The following is a 19,218-nucleotide window of genomic DNA, read 5'->3' on the forward strand; positions in this document are numbered from 1 at the left end:
TCATCGGTTGTTTCAAAGCTCAAACCTCCGATGAAGAGCTTCCGCAGCTGTTCAGGCTCTTTGGGAGACTCTGACTTAGACATGACGGCGGTGGGAGGGGAGACTTTAATGATGCTTACTCGGTGGCGTCCACGGGCAGAAAGGCTGTTTCCTCTAAAATTTGTAGTGAACTGAGTGTGAGAGCAAATATGCCTAAGTAATATTTAAGACAAATTATGAAAGTATAACATAAAAGTTTGCAGAGGAAAGAGTGACTTAATTTGCTACTAAGAAAGATGTTTTGCTATTTTTTGTAAATTTTTGTATTTCTATAGAACAGGAGAAAGTAGAAAGTAAATAATAGGGTAACTGAATATAGATGATTACTTTATGATTACTTAAGATTCTCAGTCTTAGTTGATCTGTCGCTTTGTCATTGTGTTTTAGTAGGGGCTTTATATAGCTGTTCTATATAGTCATTTCTCTGGACACAAGACTTTGTTGTTCAGACATTTGGCTCCTCTTAAGACTTCTTTAATTGTAATAAAATTTACTAAAAATTTTCTTGATTATAGTTCCTTTAGTTGGAACAAGCTTATTTCTAGGCCAGTGATTCCTGAATTATTTTGATTACATACCACAGTTAGTTAAAAAATTTGGATGAAATTCTAGCAGATAGACATATTTATCTATGTTTATTTTATTATATACTAATGTATGATGTGCCCCATAAAACATACACACACACAAAGATTTTAAAAAGGAAGAGGCAATCGTGAAATAAACCATTTAAAAATGTTTTGCTTACTGTGATGGAATCATGCTGCCATTATCCATTATTTTGAGGCATAATACATATATATGGTGAAGTTCATTGTTAGAGACAGTAAGATGTGAATCCACAGTTCAACTAATCTTTATACTGTTTTTTAAACTTACTGTTGTAAACTAAAAAAACAGTAGAACAGATCAATGAAACCAGGAGCTGGTTCTTTGAAAAGAACGTACAATCAAGTGGGAAATATTTCCAGGATGCAAGTGTGGTTCAATATTTGCAAATCAATCAGTGTGATACAGTACATCAATAAGAGGAAGGATAAAAACCATATGATCATCTCATTAAATGTAGAAAAAGCATGTGACAAAGTACAATATCCATTCATGATAAAACCTCTCAACAAAGTAGGTTTAGAAGGAACATAACTGAACATAACAAAGGCCTTATATGAAAACCCACAGCTAACATAGTCAGTGGGGAAAAACTGAGAGCTTTTCCCCTAAGGTCAGGAACAGGGCAAAGATGTCCATTTTCACCACTGTTATTCAGCATAGTACTGGAAGTCCGAGCCATAGCAATCAGATAAGAGAAAGAAATTAAAGGCATCCACATTGGTGAGGAAGAAGTAAAACTTTCACTCTTTGCAGATGACATGATACTATAAAGACTCCACCAAAAAAAGTAAAACTTTCACTCTTTGCAGATGACATGATACCTAAAGACTCCACCAAAAAACTGCTAGAACTAATAAATGAATTCAGTAAAGTCATATGATACAAAATCAATGTACATAAATGTTGCATTTCTATACACTAATAATAAAAGAGAAATTAAGAAAACAATCCCATTTACAACTGTACCAAACATTGATGAAAGAAATTGAAGACAACACAAAGAAATGGATTCCATGCTCATGGATTTGAAGCACAAATTTTGTTAAAATGTCTATGCTACTCAAAGCAATGTACAGATTTAATGCAATCCCTATCCAAAATACCAACAGCATTTTTCACAGAACTAGAACAAACAATTCTAAAATTTGTATGGACCACAAAAGACCCTGAATAGGTAAAGCAATCTTAAAAAAAAAAAAAAAAAATGGAGGTATCACAATTCCAGACTTCAGGTTATATAATACAAAGCTGTAGTAATCAAAGCAGTATGGTACTGGCACAGAAATAGACACATAGATTAATGGAACAGAATAGAAAACCTAGAAATAAATCAACAATTATATGGTCAATTAATCTTCAACAAAGGAGGAAGTATATATATTGAGAAAAAAGAGTATCTTCAGCAAATGGTGTTGGGAAAACTGGACAGCTTCATGCAAAAGAATGAAACTGGACCACTTTCTTATACCACACACAAAAATAAGCTCAAAAAGGGTTAAAAACCTAAATGTGAGACCTGAAATCATAAAAAGCCTACAGGAGAGCACAGGCAGTAATTTCTCTGACATTAGCCAATGCAGTATTTGTCTAGATATGTCTCCTGAGGCAAGGGAAATAAAAGGGAAGACTGTTGGGACTACATCAAAATAAAAAGCTCTTGCACAGTGAAGGAAACAGTCAACAAAACTAAAAGGCAACCTATTGAAGGGGAATAAATATTTGCAAATGACATATCTGATACAGGGTTAGTATCTAAAATATATAAAGAACTGATACAACTCAATACCTAAACAAATAATCCAATTAAAAAATAGGCAGAAGACACGAACAGACATTTTTCCAAAGAAGACCTCCAAATGGCCAACAGACCCATGAAAACATGCTCAACATCACTTATCATCAGGGAAATAAAAATCAAAATTATGAAGATATATCACCTCATTATCTGTGAGAATGACTAAAATAAAAAACACCAGAAACGGCATGTATAGGTGAGGCTGTGGAGAAAAAGAACTCTCTTACACTGTTGGTGGGAAGGCAAACTGGTGCAGCCCTCAGTATGAAGGTTCCTCAGAACGTTAAAAATAGAGCTACCCTACCATCCAGTAATTGTACTACTAGATATTTACCCCCCAAATACAAAAACACTAATTTGAAGAGATACCTGTGTTTATTGTGGTATTATCTGCAATAGCCAAGTTATGGAAGCAGCCCGACTGTCCATCAATAGATGAATGGATAAGGAAGATACATGGGCTATTACTCAGCCATAATAAGAATGAAATCTTGCCATTTGCAACAACATGGGTAGAGCTAGAGAGTATTATGCTAAGCGAAATAAGTCAGTCAGAGAAAGACAAATACCATATGATTTCACTCATATGTGGAATTTAAGAAACAAAATAAATGAGCAAAGGGAAAAAAGAAGAGAGACAAACCCAAAAACAGACTCTTAGCTATAGAGAACAAACTGATGGTTACCAGCCTGGGGCAGTGGCGGGAGGGGGGGGATGGGTGAAATAGGTGAAGGGGATTATAGAGTACATTTATCATAATGAACAGTGATGTGTAGAATTGTGGACTCACTATATTGTACACCTAAAACTAAGATAACACTGTATGTTAACTATAGTGGAATTACAATGAAAAACCTAATTAAAAAAATCATGTTATTGTCATATCAGATTTGATTTCTTAACTCTGATGAAATATTTGAACTAGGAATAGGTAAGAAACAGCTCTGCCATAAACTTACTCGTTTGTGATTGTGTAATTAGAACTTCTTCAACAGATTCTTTACGAGTGTATACAGTTTCTTTGTGGGTGTCATTGTGCCAATGTTAACACTCCATGTTATGGAATGCCTCTTTTTCTATCAGGACATCACATATCCTAACACATTACCATATGACATATCAGCCCAAGGAGGGAGTGTTATTCCATATAATAAATATTAGTAATGCTTAATTCAAAGTAGAAGTGGTAATGACCCATTGGTTCATTTTACTTAATCCACTTTGGGAATCACTGCTGTAGACATGCCCTCTGGGGCACAGCTTTCTGGAAAGTCTCATCTAAAGATAATCTCTTTATGGAATTACTTTCTCTCTTCTAACAGTGATTTTTTTTTTTCTTTTTAAGCTTAGCCTTCCTGTACTCCCAGAAGAAGTTATAAAACAAGGTGGTGATTCTGAAACAAATAATGCAATATATGTTAAGAAAAAAAAAAAAAAAGAAGAAGAAGAAGAAGGTAGCAGGAGGGGAAGAATGAAGGGGGGGAAATCGGAGGGGTAGACGAAGCATGAGAGACGATGGACTCTAGAGGGTTCTAGAGGGGAGGGGGTGTGGGAGGATGGGTTAGCCTGGTGGTGGGTATTGAGGAGGGCACATTCTGCATGGAGCACTGGGTGTTATGCACAAACAGTGAATCATGGAACACTACATCTAAAACTAATGATGTAATGTATGGGGATTAACATAAGAATAAAAAATTAAAAAAAAATAAAGTTTGACAAAGTAGAAAAAAAAAACAAAAAACAAGGTGGTGATAAAAGCAACCTTGGCAGATACGAGAGTATCATTGTTAGATATACTTGAAGTAGTCAGACATGGTAGATATTATGTTTTTTTTTTTAAGATTTATTTGAGAGAGAGAGAGCACATGAGAGGGGGGAGGGTCAGAGGGAGAAGCAGACTCCCCGCCGAGCAGGGAGCCCGATGTGGGACTCGATCCAGGGACTCCAGGATCATGACCTGAGCCGAAGGCAGTCGCTTAACCAACTGAGCCACCCAAGCGCCCTGATATTATCTGTTTTTATTCCCTTTAGGACATGAAAATTTATTTAACATTGTATTTATTATATAACAATTTTATTATAATATATTAATCATGAAGAGCTGTTTCTTCTTTCATTGCTTATATTGAATATGGTTTAAGAAATTTAAAAATTATTTATAGCTTATTTAAGTTTCTTTAAAGTGACAGTAGAGGGCACTGTGGTATTTAGTTTTTCAAAGCCTATTTTAAAATTAGAAAGTTGTTGTCATTTTTATGTGTAATGCAGTGTATCTATTCAAGTAATCTATTGAAAAGCTGTGAGACTCTTTGTTCTTTGCTTTTTCACTCCATTGGGACTGTAAAAATTTTGTTGACTACTAGGAAATTTGAGGTGCACTATTTTTCTGGGTTCTACATTTGCCTTTGGTGGATGAAAGAAATCCTTTAAAAATAGTAATTCTTGTAAATCTATTCACTAATTTTTAAAGTTTGCCTATGTGAGATTTACTTGATTAAAATCAGTACTATGAGAAAGTAGCTTTCAGTGAATATTATATAAGAATTTAATTAAGCTTTTGAAAGATGTTTTTTGTAAGTCCTAGCATCTCTACTTCTATGTCAGATATAATTTTATTTGCCTACAGCCTGTCAGAGATAGCATGCCCGGAGTGACAGATTACCCTTGTATTACAGCATTCACCGAGGAAGCCAGTCAATCTTAGTCTGAAAGGAAACCTACATATTTATTCCTACATCCTTAATGAGAAAAGAAGAAAAAGGTTATTTCATAACATTTCCTCAGGGAAATTATTTGGAAATTCCGTTTATATTTTAAGACTGTAATTCACCTTAATTGGGTTGTATACATTTTAAAGAAAATAAATCCCAATGTATTTATAATACATTTGCAATGCATTGTAAATTTTTCTCTCTTCTACATTTACAAAGCATTGCAAAGATAGAAGAGAGAAAAATCTCAACTCCTACTTTGGTCATTCTATTATAAATTAGCTGAAAACTACTAGGCATTTATGATTATATTTTTATAACCTTTGACTACAATTCAGGAGTTATTCTCCAGAACCTACTTGGTGTGTTATCAGTTTTATGAAGGAGGACACTGAAAACCTGTGATGTGCTCAAGATTACATAGCAAGATAATGAATGACCTTGTCAGTGACATATCTTAATAGTTATTCCCTAAGCCTATATACCCAATTGACCAGTTGATATTTCTTCAGATATTAATATTTGTTCTTCAGATCTACATAAATTCTAGAAGTAGCTTGGTTTTTATTTTATTTATTTATTTTTTAAGATTTTACCTTTTAAGTAATCTCTCTACCCAATATGGGGCTTGAACTCATAACCCGGAGGTTAAGAGTTGCATGCTGTACTGAGTCAGCCAGGCATCCTTTGGATTTTTTTTTTTTTTAAGATTTTATTATTTATTTATTTATTTATTTATTTATTTAAGAGAGAGAGAGAGAGTGAGAGAGAGTGCATGAGTGCTGGGGAGGGGTAGAGGGAGAGGGAGAAGCAGGCTTCCCGCTGAGCAGGGAGCCCAATGTGGGACTCGATCCCAGGACCCTGGGATCATGACCTGAGCCGAAGGCAGATGCTTAACTGACTGAGCCACCCTGGCGCCCCAGGCACCCCTTTATTTTTATTTCAAAATGAATGTTTACTATTATAAATAGTCAATTTTGATGTGTAGTTATTTGGTATCTATTTTCCTATCAACTGTAATAGTTCATAGGAAGCAAGGAACTTTTAAAAAATTCCTTCTGGCACAGACAGAACAAATAAGCTCCATGAGGGCAGGAATTTTGTCTGTTTCATTATCCCAAGTGCCTAATGTCTGGCACATAGTTAGGTGTATAGTAAATATTTGAAGAAAAATTTGTTGAATTTATAAATTATTTAGTCCATTATCAATTTGAAATATTTAAACCTTCTGGAGTTAAGTTTGGTTGTAGGGAGACTTTTTTGTTTTTTGGAAGAGGTTTTAGAAGGAGAACAGGTACTGCTACTTATCCAATGGTTTGGTAAGAGATGGTTTAACCCTTGGACGGCTAGGCACCACTGCAGTATGTGTAGACCATGGCAGAGGAGGAAATTATGGGCAAAATTGCCATTAAAGTAACAAATAGGGCGCCTGGGTGGCTCAGTCGTTAAGCGTCTGCCTTCAGCTCAGGTCATGATCCCGGGGTCCTGGGATCGAGTCCCGCTTTGGGCTCCCTGCTCCTTGGGAGCCTGCTTCTCCCTCTGCCTCTCTCTCTCTCTCTCTCTCTCTGTCTCTCATGAATAAATAAATAAAATCTTTAAAAAAAAATAAAGTAACAAATAAGCACAAATTTATATTATAAAGTAACTTGCTAAACATAAAGTTGATCAATTGGAATGCAAAGTGTTTTAAAGAACTATAGTTTTATTAGTTTGAGCTAATTGGAATTAGAATTAGGTTAATAAAGGGGACATGCTTTAAAATAAATAGGTAATGATGTTTTATGAGCCTGTCAAAGTAGAAGCCAAAACAATTAGTTTTAGCTTAAATCATAGTTATGGTATTTACACATAAAATGCTGTTTTTTTTTTTTAATATTTTCTTCAGTAAATATTTTTGCCTCTTATGTACTACTGCTTACCAGAATGATCACAAATTACAGCAAAGGGAGATCTGAGATTCTAAATTTCATTTATGATACAAACTAATTGCTTAAGTATTAGAGAAGAAATGAAGGAGAGATCAATATTTGATGTTAGAAAATGAAGGGATAGAATAAGAAATTGTGTAGGAGGAGGAAGGCATTCCGAGGTGGAGGCAAGAAGGAATGCAAAGGTATTCCTTCAAGTATTCAGTATTTATCGATAGCTTACTGTGCTAGGTGCTGGGGTGAAAAGTGAAAAGGCCAAGTCTTCGCCCTCCTGCAGCTTACATTGTAGGGAAGGAAGGCCACCTCCAGATAATGCCAATAGTAACAAAACGCCTCTCTCCTCCTAATTAGGTTGAACATTCTTTTTCTACTGCAATTTCACATTTTTAAAAATAACAGCTGTATTAAGATATGATTCACATACCATGACATTCATTCTTTTAAGGTATACAAGTCAGAGGTTTTCGTTATATTAGCTGAGTTGTGCAAACATCACCACTCTCACAAAGGTTTTAGCAGGATTCTCTTTGAAGTTCACTTTTCCAGATCTTTTTCTGAAGCTGCCTTCTTCTTTTGGTATCACATCCTGCTTGTTAGGCTCCACTAATTACCAGCTGATTGTCCTATCATTTCCATACAGTGCCCGGGCTGTAAATTTCTCAACAGTCTGATCCAGGGGTGGTTTTTGAGGCCACTCTGAGGTTTGCTCTGACAGCAGGTGTGCTCTTCTTGGTTCTTTCTGATGATCTAGCTGGTTTATCATATAGCTTGCTGGTCTTCATTAAGAGGAGTTATTATCCGGGCACCTGGGTGGCTCAGTTGGTTAAGTGTCTGCCTTCGGCTCAGGTTATGATCTCAGGGTCCTGGGATGGAGCCCAGCATTGGGCTCCCTGCTCAGCGGGGAGCCTGCTTCTCCCTCTGCCTGCTGCTCCCCTTGCTTGTGCATGCTCTCTCTCTGTCAAATAAGTAAATAAAATATATATATATTTTAAAAACGGGGGGAGTCATTATCTTTGAGAGCACCCAGGCTTGAACTTGCTCACACTCTGTTTCAAATGGATTTGGTTCCTTTGGGAAGAGCTTCAGAGCTCTCTTTTCTTACAGTCTGCCTCTCTTGGGCAAACTCTCCTAGCCACTGTTCTGGGCACAGGGTTGCTTCTGGTGTAGAACTTTTGTCCTGTGAGCAAACTAGGTTGACCGCTCTTGGAGCTCCAGCGTCGCCAGCCAGCCTCCTGCACGGTGGTCAAGCTTCTGTTTTATAGGTGGAGGCTGTGTGGAGGAAGGCCACCTCTGCTCTCTTGGTCGCCCTCACCAGGAATGTAGCCTCTTCTGCTTGGAGTTGGAGGGGATGAGAAATGCTGGTGGCCTGCCTTTTTTGTGACATACAGGGTACGCCTTGATTAAGAGCAGAGATGGAGCTCACCTACCAGGAGTGGAGTTTGTCAACTTGAGCTGGGGCAAAGTAGGAAATCGGTTATGGCTCAGATGCCACAAACTGTCCCAGTACCAACTTTTAGTAGATTTTCTTGAATAATGTTTCTTCCTTTGAATATGCACCTAGGGCAGTTTCCAGAGACTTTCTTCAGTGATTGGTTTTTTTGGTTTGTTTTAAACTTTTAATTTTCATTCTAGTTAGTTAACATTCAGTATTATATTACTTTTAAGTGTATGATACAGTGATTCAAGAATTCCATACATCACTTGGTGCTCATTCATGCTCATCCTAAGTGCTGTCTTTAATCCCCATCACCTATTTCCCCCATTCCCCCCACTCACCTCCCCTCTGGCAACCATCAGTTTGTCCTCTATAGTTAAGTCTGTTTCTTGGTTTGCCTCTCTCTCTTTTTTTCCCCCTTTGTTTTGTTTCTCAAATTCCACATAATAGTGAAATCATATGGTATTTGTCTTTCTCTGTCTGACTTATTTTGTTTAGCATTATACTCTCTAGCTCCATCCATGTTGTTGCAAATGGCAAGATTTCATTCTTTTTACTGCTGAGTAATATTTCATTGTATATATATACCACCTCTTCTTTATCCATTCATGGACACTTGGGCTGCTTTCATGATTTGGCTATTGTAAATGATGCTGCTATAAAATAGGGGTGCATGTATCCCTATGAAGTAGGTGTTCTTGTATTCTTTGGGAAACTACCCAGTAGTGTGATCGCTGGATCCTAGGGTAGCTCTATTTTTCAGTGATTGTTTTTTAAAATAGCTTTTGTCAGCTTTGCTTATTTCACTGGACTCTGGGTCTGTGAAGCACTTTCCCTGTCATCCCGGAAGTGGAACTCTCCAAACTGGTTAATACTAAATCTTCCTAAAGTTCAAAGATGTGTTCCCAGGAAGGAAACTACGATTCCAGGTAACTGATTTTTTTTTTTTCCCTTTTTTGAATAGCAGTTTTGGTCAGACATGAAAACCAGAGCTACCAAAATCCAGAGCAGTTCTTTGCACTATCTCAAGTATCATACTGAGGACTTTTATAATCGCTATATGTGTGATGAACTAAAGATGTTATTTGCAGGGTTCATTTTACCTAGTGGTTTTCTGCCCACAAAAATTTGCGGTATCTACTTAGCTTGTTTACTTGACTGGATTTTGCAGTTCTCTGACTTTCCTGATAGGTGGATGTTTCCTTTATGGGGTGTTTGATGGGTTTTTTTGCATTTTTTCATAGCCTGTCATACAATTTACAGACATTTAAGGTGATACCCATTTTTTTAATATATATGTTTTTAACATAGGTTTGACAGTTTCTTACAGAATGAGGTGGTAGATACAATTGAACCAATTTCCTCACACTCTGTGCTTTATTAATGTAATCATTTCTTACCTCAGGCTATAACTCTACATAAGTTAAACTGAGGAAGGAGTTGATAGCATTCAGTTTTGTAGCAGTAACAGTATGCTGTTGGGAATTCCCTTTAATGTAGCATTCATTTGTATATTGTTGTAATAGCATGTAATGTCTGCCTGCAGCAGTGATCTGTCATGAAAATTTACTCCCATGATACCTGGCTGCTTGGTGAATTTCATATTATAAACACACATATCAAATACGGGATTTAATGGTAGGAGATCCATGTATATTTCTATAATACATTTGGAAAGACACACAAGGAACTGGTCATTGGTTGCCCCTAGGGAAGAGAATCCCCTAGTTTGGAGGACTGAGATGGAAATATATACTTTACTCCATTTGAATTTTGTAATGAGTCATAAGTGTTACTGAAACAATAGTAAAGCACTAAAAAGCAAGTACAACAAAAACAAAATGAACAATAACAAAAGGGAAAATAAATGGATAAGACAGACGTTCTGTGGATACAGTTTTAGCTAAATATAATCTGGTGGCCCATTTGGGTTTCTTTTTACGATAGTAAGCTCTTTGTGTTGATTGATTGGCAAGTTTGATTAGAACTCTCTTCTAGGTGGTAATTATAGTCTTATATTTTATCATATTGTTCCTTCCAATATCAGATGATTTAGAAGAGTTGCCAGGTTTCTCTTTGATATCGGATCTATTCTTGATTTGGAATGCCAGTTAGTAGAAGTGTTGCTTCATGAATAAAAAGACCATGATGGTGGCTTATGATTATTCTTCACTAATGATAACTAAGACAGGATTTTTTGAGGTACTTTGACCTATATAGATGGTACAGAATTTACTTGAATCCTTTTTGAAATTCTCATTTCTTTTTTTAAAAATATTTTTTTTATTTATTTACTTGTCAGAGAGAGAGAGAGCACAAGCAGGGGGAGCGGCAGGCAGAGGGAGAAGCAGGCTCCCTAATGAGCAGGGAGCCCGATTCGGGACCCGATCCCAGGACCCTGGGATCATGACCTGAGCAGAAGGCAGATGCTTAACCAACTGAGCCACCCAGGCATTGCTCCAAATTCTCATTTCTAAAGTGTAATTGATTAAATTCATTCTTGGTGTTTCATTTTAAAAGAATGCATCTTCAGCAAATCTCTTTACATAAAGAAGAGGGATTATGTTCCAGTTTTAGGTTATTGTTATATATCACTGTATTTTAAACATTTACAGATTTTCTTTTTTTTTTTTTCCTGCTCTTCAGCCGGCCTCAGAAAGTATGTTTGTGTCCATTTCTACCATTGCATCCTCTGCACATCTCTACTCATTTGTACATAATTCAGCATCCAGCAGAGGTAAGATTTTGTAAAATTCATAATTTGAAATAGAATATTATTAGTATGTAAGAGGAAACACACTGATGAACATACTCATGCCTTCCAGCTTTTTAACATTTCTGAAAATAAATTGATGATAAATGCTTTGTCTTTGGGAAAAAAGTTTCTTTTATGTATTATAGTGTCGTGTCATATGCTATAGAGACATAAACATTGTTATTTCATAAAACTGTATTATTTCATAAAAATGGTAATTGAATAGTATAGAAATTTGGAACATCAACAATTTTGTGTGAAGAAAAAATGAAATTTTATGAGTGAAGAACTAAGAAAATCATTGCTTTTTTAATTTTGATCATAGCTTATATTTCTTAATGTTTTTTGTTGAAGTAGAAGTAACTGTCAGTATTTCAGTTTTATAAAAAGAATGTATAAAATAAAGTTGTTTTTTTTTTTTTAAAGATTTTTTTATTTATTTGAGAGAGAGAGAATGAGAGAGAACACATGAGAGGGGATAGGGTCAGAGGGCAAAGCAGACTCCCTGCCGAGCAGGGAGCCCGATGCGGGACTTGATCCAGGGACTCCAGGATCATGACCTGAGCCGAAGGCAGTCGCTTAACCAACTGAGCCACCCAGGCGCCCGTATAAAATAAAGTTTTATTCCTTTAATGAATAGAGCAAATATATAGAACTGTAATAGAGCATTCCAGTTTGATGACTCCCCCTAAAAAGTGATTGAAGACCATTTAGATAGGCTTTAGGAGGAGGCTTTGGGAAAAGATGATTTGGTGGAGTAGATGATATGGAGGTGATACGATGGAGCATTTTAAAGAGTAGGTATCAGTATCTAAAAAAGTACTTAAAAATAAAACAGTTATCTCAAAAGCTTAAGAATAAAATAAAACAGTTATCTCAAAAGTAACAAAAATATCTATAAGGAAGAAATGTTCTGTGAAACCGTGTGGCCTTTATTTGTGAACAGTGTTAATGTAGCCATAGTGACATAAGCACTGTTTATTGATTTAATTAAAAATATGAGAGATGTGATGGTAAGGAGTGATGGAAGAAAGGTAAATCCTCATTTATTATAAGAGGCTGTGGTTATATAGTGCATTAGCTAAGAGTAAGGGCTCTGGAGCCAGATTACTTGAATTTAAAGCCTTAATAGTTCTGTTAACTGTAACCCTGGGCAAGTTAATTAACCTCTCTGTGCTTTAGTTTCATCATTACGAAAATGGACATGATAAAAGATACACTGCTTTACTGGTTTATTGTGAGCGGTAAATGAATCCGTCTATCTCTCTATCCATCTATCTATAATGTACTTAGAATTATGTACATTAGAGTCAGCTATGATGATGATGATAAATGGTAGTTTGTAAATAATATTTAAAATTGATAAATCAAGAAATAGTAAGACACACGTTTTATACAAATATGGAGATAACCACTAGAAGAAATAGCTGAAAAAATTAAAGTGATTGGCTTTGGGAAGTGGTAGTGGGGAGTGTTTCTGGGAACATTTTAAATCTTTTGGCACTGCACTATTTAATTTGACATATATACGTATGTTGGTAGAAGTTTGGAGAGTAGTTTAAGTACTATGTGTCATAGTATCATAGCTATATAGTAAGGAGGGAAGAAAACAGGAGGACATACTGGAAAATGTCTTAAACCTCTCACTTCGCCTCTCCTCATCCCATTCGTTGTAGGAGCTGCTCCAGATTGGTTTCAGGCTCCTCACAGCTCCAGCTTGCTACATGTTCTTTGTAGTTGCAAATCCCAACAAATTCTGACTCTCCTATTTCGTTTTCCAACTTTTAGGTAGATGAATTTAACTACTCTTGGTGTTTCTAGATTTACCTTTTCATATTATTTTAATCAACACTTCAGAGACCTAGGACAAAAGAGGTTAACACAAAAATGTCCCCAAAGGGTGTATTTGTGTGTGTGTTGAATACTGTTACTACCATAGTTTTTGTTTCTGTTATAAACATAAGTTTATAATGTAATATTATTATAAACTTATTTTTCATTACTTTAGTAAATTCATATGAAACATCACTCTTTTGTGTATTAATATGCTGTGTGTATTAATGTGCTATAGTGGTCACATTATTTGCTCTGAGGATATATATAAGTAATGTTATATAAACTAATAGAGGTAACAGGGGTCTTTATGTAGGTGAACTGCTTAGAGAGGGCTCCTGGCACTTATTAGATCAGGCTTAACATTTCCAGTCGGGCCAGTGGAGAAGAGCCAGACAGTGACTGATCACTGTAGACGAAAATAACCGAGAAGAGGCAGGCTCCGGCAAAATAGCAAATCAGCTGGGTATACTAGGATAAAGGATAGAATTGTTGTGACAGGAAAGGTGGTTTTCAGTGTTGGAAGCTAGGATGTTGGAAAAAAACACTGATGATAGTTAATGGAGTTTACAGGAATGGTCACCAGATTTCTCTGCTCTAAGGTTATTATATTTTTCCCTTTCCATATTATTGTTTGGAAGTAGGCCGTAAATCCAGCCCACATTCAGATGGGTAGGAGACATTAAGCTCCACCTCCTGGAGTACTGAGTACTTACGTTTACTACTTGGAATTCTTCTATAAGGAAGATTTATCTCTTCTCTCCTATTTATTTATTTTGTATTTTGGGTCATAATCCAAATACTTTGCTCCTTACTTTGTTACTCAAATTGTACCATTTTGGTCATGGGGAGCTCTTTAAGATTGGCTTCTCTGTCACTTTGATGTGCCCCATGACTTTGTTTTTTTCAGCACTTCCTTCTTTTCTGGACATAAAGATTTAGGCAATTGTCTTCAAGTTGACGTACTACAAAATGTAATTACTACGGAAATAAAATTTGTCAGAATAAATGATTCAATTTAGTTAAATACAGATTTCATTTTTCATAATCTTAACCATTATTTGGGTTAACGTTATCTTCTCATTTGATCAGTAAACCTCTAAACACACTCAAGTAGAATGAAAATGTGCATTTATGTTTAATACTGATAAATCAGAAAAACTATAGCTCTTTTTATTAAACTGTGGTCTGTAATAAAAGTCTTGTGAAAGTTATATATCATGTCATGATTCAGATGTTTATCATGAAAGTTTTAAATGTGTGTTTGTCTAAACGAAAACCTATGTTTTAATTAATTTTTTAATTAAAGGAAAACAAAGTGTTGCGGACAGTTCCCCTATTAACAGCATGCCTCCCCCAGGACAAGTGTAAAGTCAAGATTGGTCGTCGCTTCAGTGAAGAAAGGTAAATTACCTTTTAGGGCAATTGAGAATAAGTCTTACCTACACAGATCTTTAAAAAATGGTTTCCTTCACCTTATCCATCAGACCCAGCGCGTGGTATATTGGAAGAGGTAAAAAAAAAAATTGTTTTGCCTTCTTTTTCAAAATAATACAGGACAAATCAAAACATGAACAAAAACACCCTCAGAAAACACAGGCCAAAATGTAATAAACAGAGGGATTATCTCAATTCTATAGGAATGTATGTTGAGCTAAAAGGCATGTACTTACTCTTTCATTTTTGTTAAAACTGCCTTCAAGATGGTGGAGTACTTGTATTAGATTTAGTTGTGTTTTTTCTTCTTTCTTTTTTTAAATTAACAATTATATATGATATACATTTATGTAAATGAACACATATTTATCCAATTCTAGCTCATTAAGGCTTTCCTAAGGCACGGTGACTAGTACTATATTTAGTATTCTTGTTATAGGCACATCACATTTTTTTAAAGGATAGAATGCCTTCTCCTGTCATACTTAAAATACGCTTTTTGATGAGACCCAGTATTTTTATAGGTAGCAGCTCATTAGTTGGTAACTTCACTGACAGTTCTATAATGTTCTTGGATCTTATTTCATACTCTAGTACATAACCCATTATCATAAATACATATTATATACTATGTGTATATTTAAATTTTTCTACAAGTCTTTTCTTATCTTTGAAGCATATTTTTTTGCTTTCCTGCCCATTCACAAAGCCTTCACTGATTTTGTCTTACCCGCACAGTTAAGTATATTTTTATATGCAAAATTTAATTTCTTTTGAAAATACAGAGATTTCTTTTCCAGTCCACTTACGAAAATGCTAAGTAAGGCTAGTAATAGCTCCAAACCCAGGGAATTGACCAAACTTTTCCCTTCCTTTGTTATTTTAGGTTCCTTTATTATTTAGTTTCAAATTATGAAAATGATATCATGTTAGAACTTTATAAAAGCATTTTTTTCCCTTCTCTGAAACTATTGTTTAGGAACACTTTTCTCATTGCCTTGCCCTCGGAGATGAGATTTGCTCTGAGCTTGGTGGTGCTGTTGTGAATTTTGCCATTTGTTGGGAATGTGCGTGAGATCCAGAGCCCTTCACGTGGGGAGTGTCCATATCATTTACATTGTGGCATTTCTTTCACGTAGGGTCTCTTTATAATGAATGGTAGTCTCTATATAATTCATAGGTGGATACAGATATATCCAAACTTGATCCACCTGCCAGCTTGGATCCAGATTATTTCATTGCAGAAGTGTTGAGTATCTAAACTATCTGGGTCATTCCTGACATTTGGCTATCTAGTCCCTCCACAAGTGTGTTTGTGGATGAGAAACTTGATGCATTTTCAAATAGCTCATCACATTTTGAATCTATTATATTAAGTAGTTCAGTTTTTTCCTTTGGAGCCTAATATAGTACTTTTTCAGTAAATTTTTATTCACTGATGGATTTTTTTTTTTTTTTTAAAGATCTTATTTATTTATTTGACAGAGAGAGACACAGCGAGAGAGGGAACACAAGCAGGGGGAGTGGGAGAGGGAGAAGCAGGCTCCCCGCAGAGCAGGGAGCCCGATGTCGGACTCGATCTCAGGACTGTGGGATCATGACCTGAGCTGAAGGCAGTCGCTTAACCAACTGAGCCACCCAGGCGCCCTCACTGATGGATTTTTAAGCTAAAGCCAATTAATATTATTAATTAATTATTAATCTGGCAATTGAATGATAATAATTTAAGCTTTTTTTAGAGTACATGACATAACCATGGAGGAATGGTTAAGAAACCTAGTGCTTTTGGTATTCTTTGTAAATGGAATTTAAAAATACTTACCTTCAATTTTTTACCTCTAGTATATAAGAAAACAGTTGGGTCTTGTGTATCATCCCTGTATCTTTCTAAATTCATTTGGTACTTACTGAAATTGTTTTGTAGCTTCCCTAGAACTTTCTATGGAAGTAGCATTATCATCTGCTAATAAGGTCATTTTTGATCTTTATGCCTTTTATTTCTTTTTCTTGCTTTATTGCAATAACTGGGAACTTTAGTACGATGTGTATTAGGAGTGTTGAAAGCCGACATTTTTACCTTGATCCCAATCTCAAGGGAAATTGCAAAATATGATATTGACGTAAATTTTTGTAGATGCCATTTATCAGTTTGAAGAAGATGCCGTTTATTGTCTTCAGTAGACTCTTTTAGCTTTAACTCTTTAGCTCAACCCTTCAAGGTTGTTTTGTTGCTTGCAGACAGAGGCTGTCTCATTCATTCTTACATCTCCAGTACCAAAATGCTTTTTTTTTTTAAAGACTTTATTTATTTGAGACAGAGAGAATGAGAGAGAGAGCACATGAGAGGGGGGAGGGTCAGAGGGAGAAGCAGGCTCCCTGCCGAGCAGGGAGCCCGATGCGGGACTCGATCCAGGGACTCCAGGATCATGACCTGAGCCGAAAGCAGTCGCTTAACCAACTGAGCCACCCAGGCACCCCCAAAATGCTTTGATGTGTATTTCTAAAGGAACTATGCTAAGAATAGTTAAACTTTTTTTCCCTCACAAGCTAATGATGGTTTTCTTTTTAAATTTTTAGAGATCCTGAACTTTCAACTGTTTGTCGGAAGTCTGATACATTAATATTATATCCAGGGGCTGAAGCTGCTAATTTGGAAGAATTTATATTAGATTCTCCTATTTATCCTTCCACAATCATCATCATTGATGGTACATGGAGCCAGGCTAAGGATATTTTCTATAAGAATTCCTTGTTCCGACTCCCCAAACAGGTAAACTAGTATTTTAACATAGAATAAGCACAAATGTGTAATTATGTATGTTGTATATATTTTCTGTGAGGGGATTCACATACATTTTTATATAAGGATTTTATGGTATTTATGTGTGTGAATGCATGTACATAGATATGTGCATGTATGTGCGTTTGATATGTATATGTAGAAAGTTTGAAACCTATTCATCTTTCTCAATTCATACCACCAAACTTCACCATAATTTAAGCATTCAGCTATATTAAGAGTATCTCAGACATTTAATCAGTGGAGTCTAAGGATTAATTATTTATGTGTGTATTAATGTTTTTGTTAAGTGTTATATTTAAATACTTCTATTTGGTAACTAAATTACCTGTTCGTATTAGGAATGACTGAATTTTTATGAAATACTTTTTTTGTCATTCATTATCATAATTAGATTATCCCTCAATTTGTTGATGATGATACATGTCCTATAGTGAGCCATTCTTGTATTCTTTGAAAGAACTCCACTTGATCATTTTATATTATCCTTTTGATAAATTGCTGAAATTTTTGAGGCCATTGAATTATAATTTATGTATTTTTTATACTTTTGTTACCAGGTTTGGGTTCTAAGATAATCTTGAGAGCTTGTTTGGAGGTTCTAGCAGGGGAGCGCAGCTACTTGTATACCCTTGACCGAAGAACGGTCCTCCTCTATTGGGGAAGGTCGTCCTCTTCGACCGAGCACACAGCTTCGGGAGGGACGCACATGGAGCGGTGAGGGAGGAAGGGGACACCCGCCTAGCCAGCCAGATCAGCTGAATCAACCCTGGCGATCAATGGGGTGACAGATGTCGCAGCCAGATCGCCCTCACATCCGGGTTCTAAGATAATCTTAACTTCACCAAATGAATGGGCGAGATTTTAATATTTTCCTGTGGCCTGCAATAGTTCAAATAATATTGAAATTCTTGCTTTTTAAAAATTAGAATGAACTCATTGGTGAAACCACCTGCTCCTGGTCTTTTTAAAAATGATAACTTTTAAACCCTTCTTTCAAACTCTTATGGAAATTATTCAACCTTTCTCTTTCTATTTGGTTCAGTTTTTAAGTAACTTTTATCTTTTTTGGGGAATTACTCCTTTCACCTGAGTTAACAAATTGGTGGCCATATACCTGAATATATTCTTAAATACTTATTTTAATTTATTCTGAATTATATCCTTTGTTCTCTCTAATCACTCACACGCACACGCTCTTTTCCCCGTGAGCATACTCAAAAGATGTTTCTCTATTTTATTTAGCTTTTGAAAGTATTAGCCTTTATTTTTTTATTTTTATTTTTATTTTTTAATTTTTTTAAAATTTTATTATGTTAGTCACCATACAGTACATCATTAGTTTTTGATGTGGTGATCCACGATCCATTGTTTTCATGTAACACCCAGTGCTCCATGCAATACGTGCCCTCCTTAAACCCATCACCAGGCTAACCCATCCTCCCACCCCGCTCCCCTCTAAAACCCTGTTTGTTTCTCAGAGTTCATAGTCTCACATGGTTCGTCTCTCCCTCTGATTTCCCTCCCTTCATTTTTCCTTCCTTCTCCTAATGTCCTCCATGCTATTCCTTATGTTCCACAAATAAGTGAAACCATATGATAATTGACTTTCTCTGCTTGACTTATTTCACTTAGCATAATCTCCTCTAGTCCCATCCATGTTGATGTAAAAGTTGGGTATTCATCCTTTCTGATGGCTGAGTAATATTCCATTGTATATATGGACCACATCTTCTTTATCCATTCTTCTGTTGAAGGGCATCTCGGCTCTTTCCACAGTTTGGCTATTGCAGACATTGCTGCTGTGAACATTGGGGTGCATATGGCCCTTCTTTTCACTACATCTGTGTCTTTGGGGTAAATACCCAGGAG

At 35.9% G+C, this 19,218-nt stretch overlaps 1 protein-coding gene across 1 annotated transcript in view; it reads left to right on the forward strand.

Moving 5' to 3' along the window:
• The window catches only part of DTWD2 (DTW motif tRNA-uridine aminocarboxypropyltransferase 2), a 31,699-nt gene extending 12,547 nt beyond the window's left edge, over positions 1–19,152 (forward strand). The window contains exons 2-4 of the mRNA XM_006728616.3: positions 11,168–11,258; positions 14,419–14,513; positions 17,124–19,152. Coding sequence (XP_006728679.2) covers positions 11,168–11,258; positions 14,419–14,513; positions 17,124–17,325 — 388 coding nt within the window. The 3' untranslated portion in view covers positions 17,326–19,152. The remainder of the gene's footprint in view (positions 1–11,167; positions 11,259–14,418; positions 14,514–17,123) is intronic.
• The last annotated feature ends 66 nt before the right edge of the window (positions 19,153–19,218 follow it).

Source organism: Leptonychotes weddellii, chromosome 7 (genome assembly GCF_054177405.1).
Source record: "Leptonychotes weddellii isolate Sample4059 chromosome 7, ASM5417740v2, whole genome shotgun sequence".
NCBI lineage: Eukaryota > Metazoa > Chordata > Mammalia > Carnivora > Phocidae > Leptonychotes > Leptonychotes weddellii.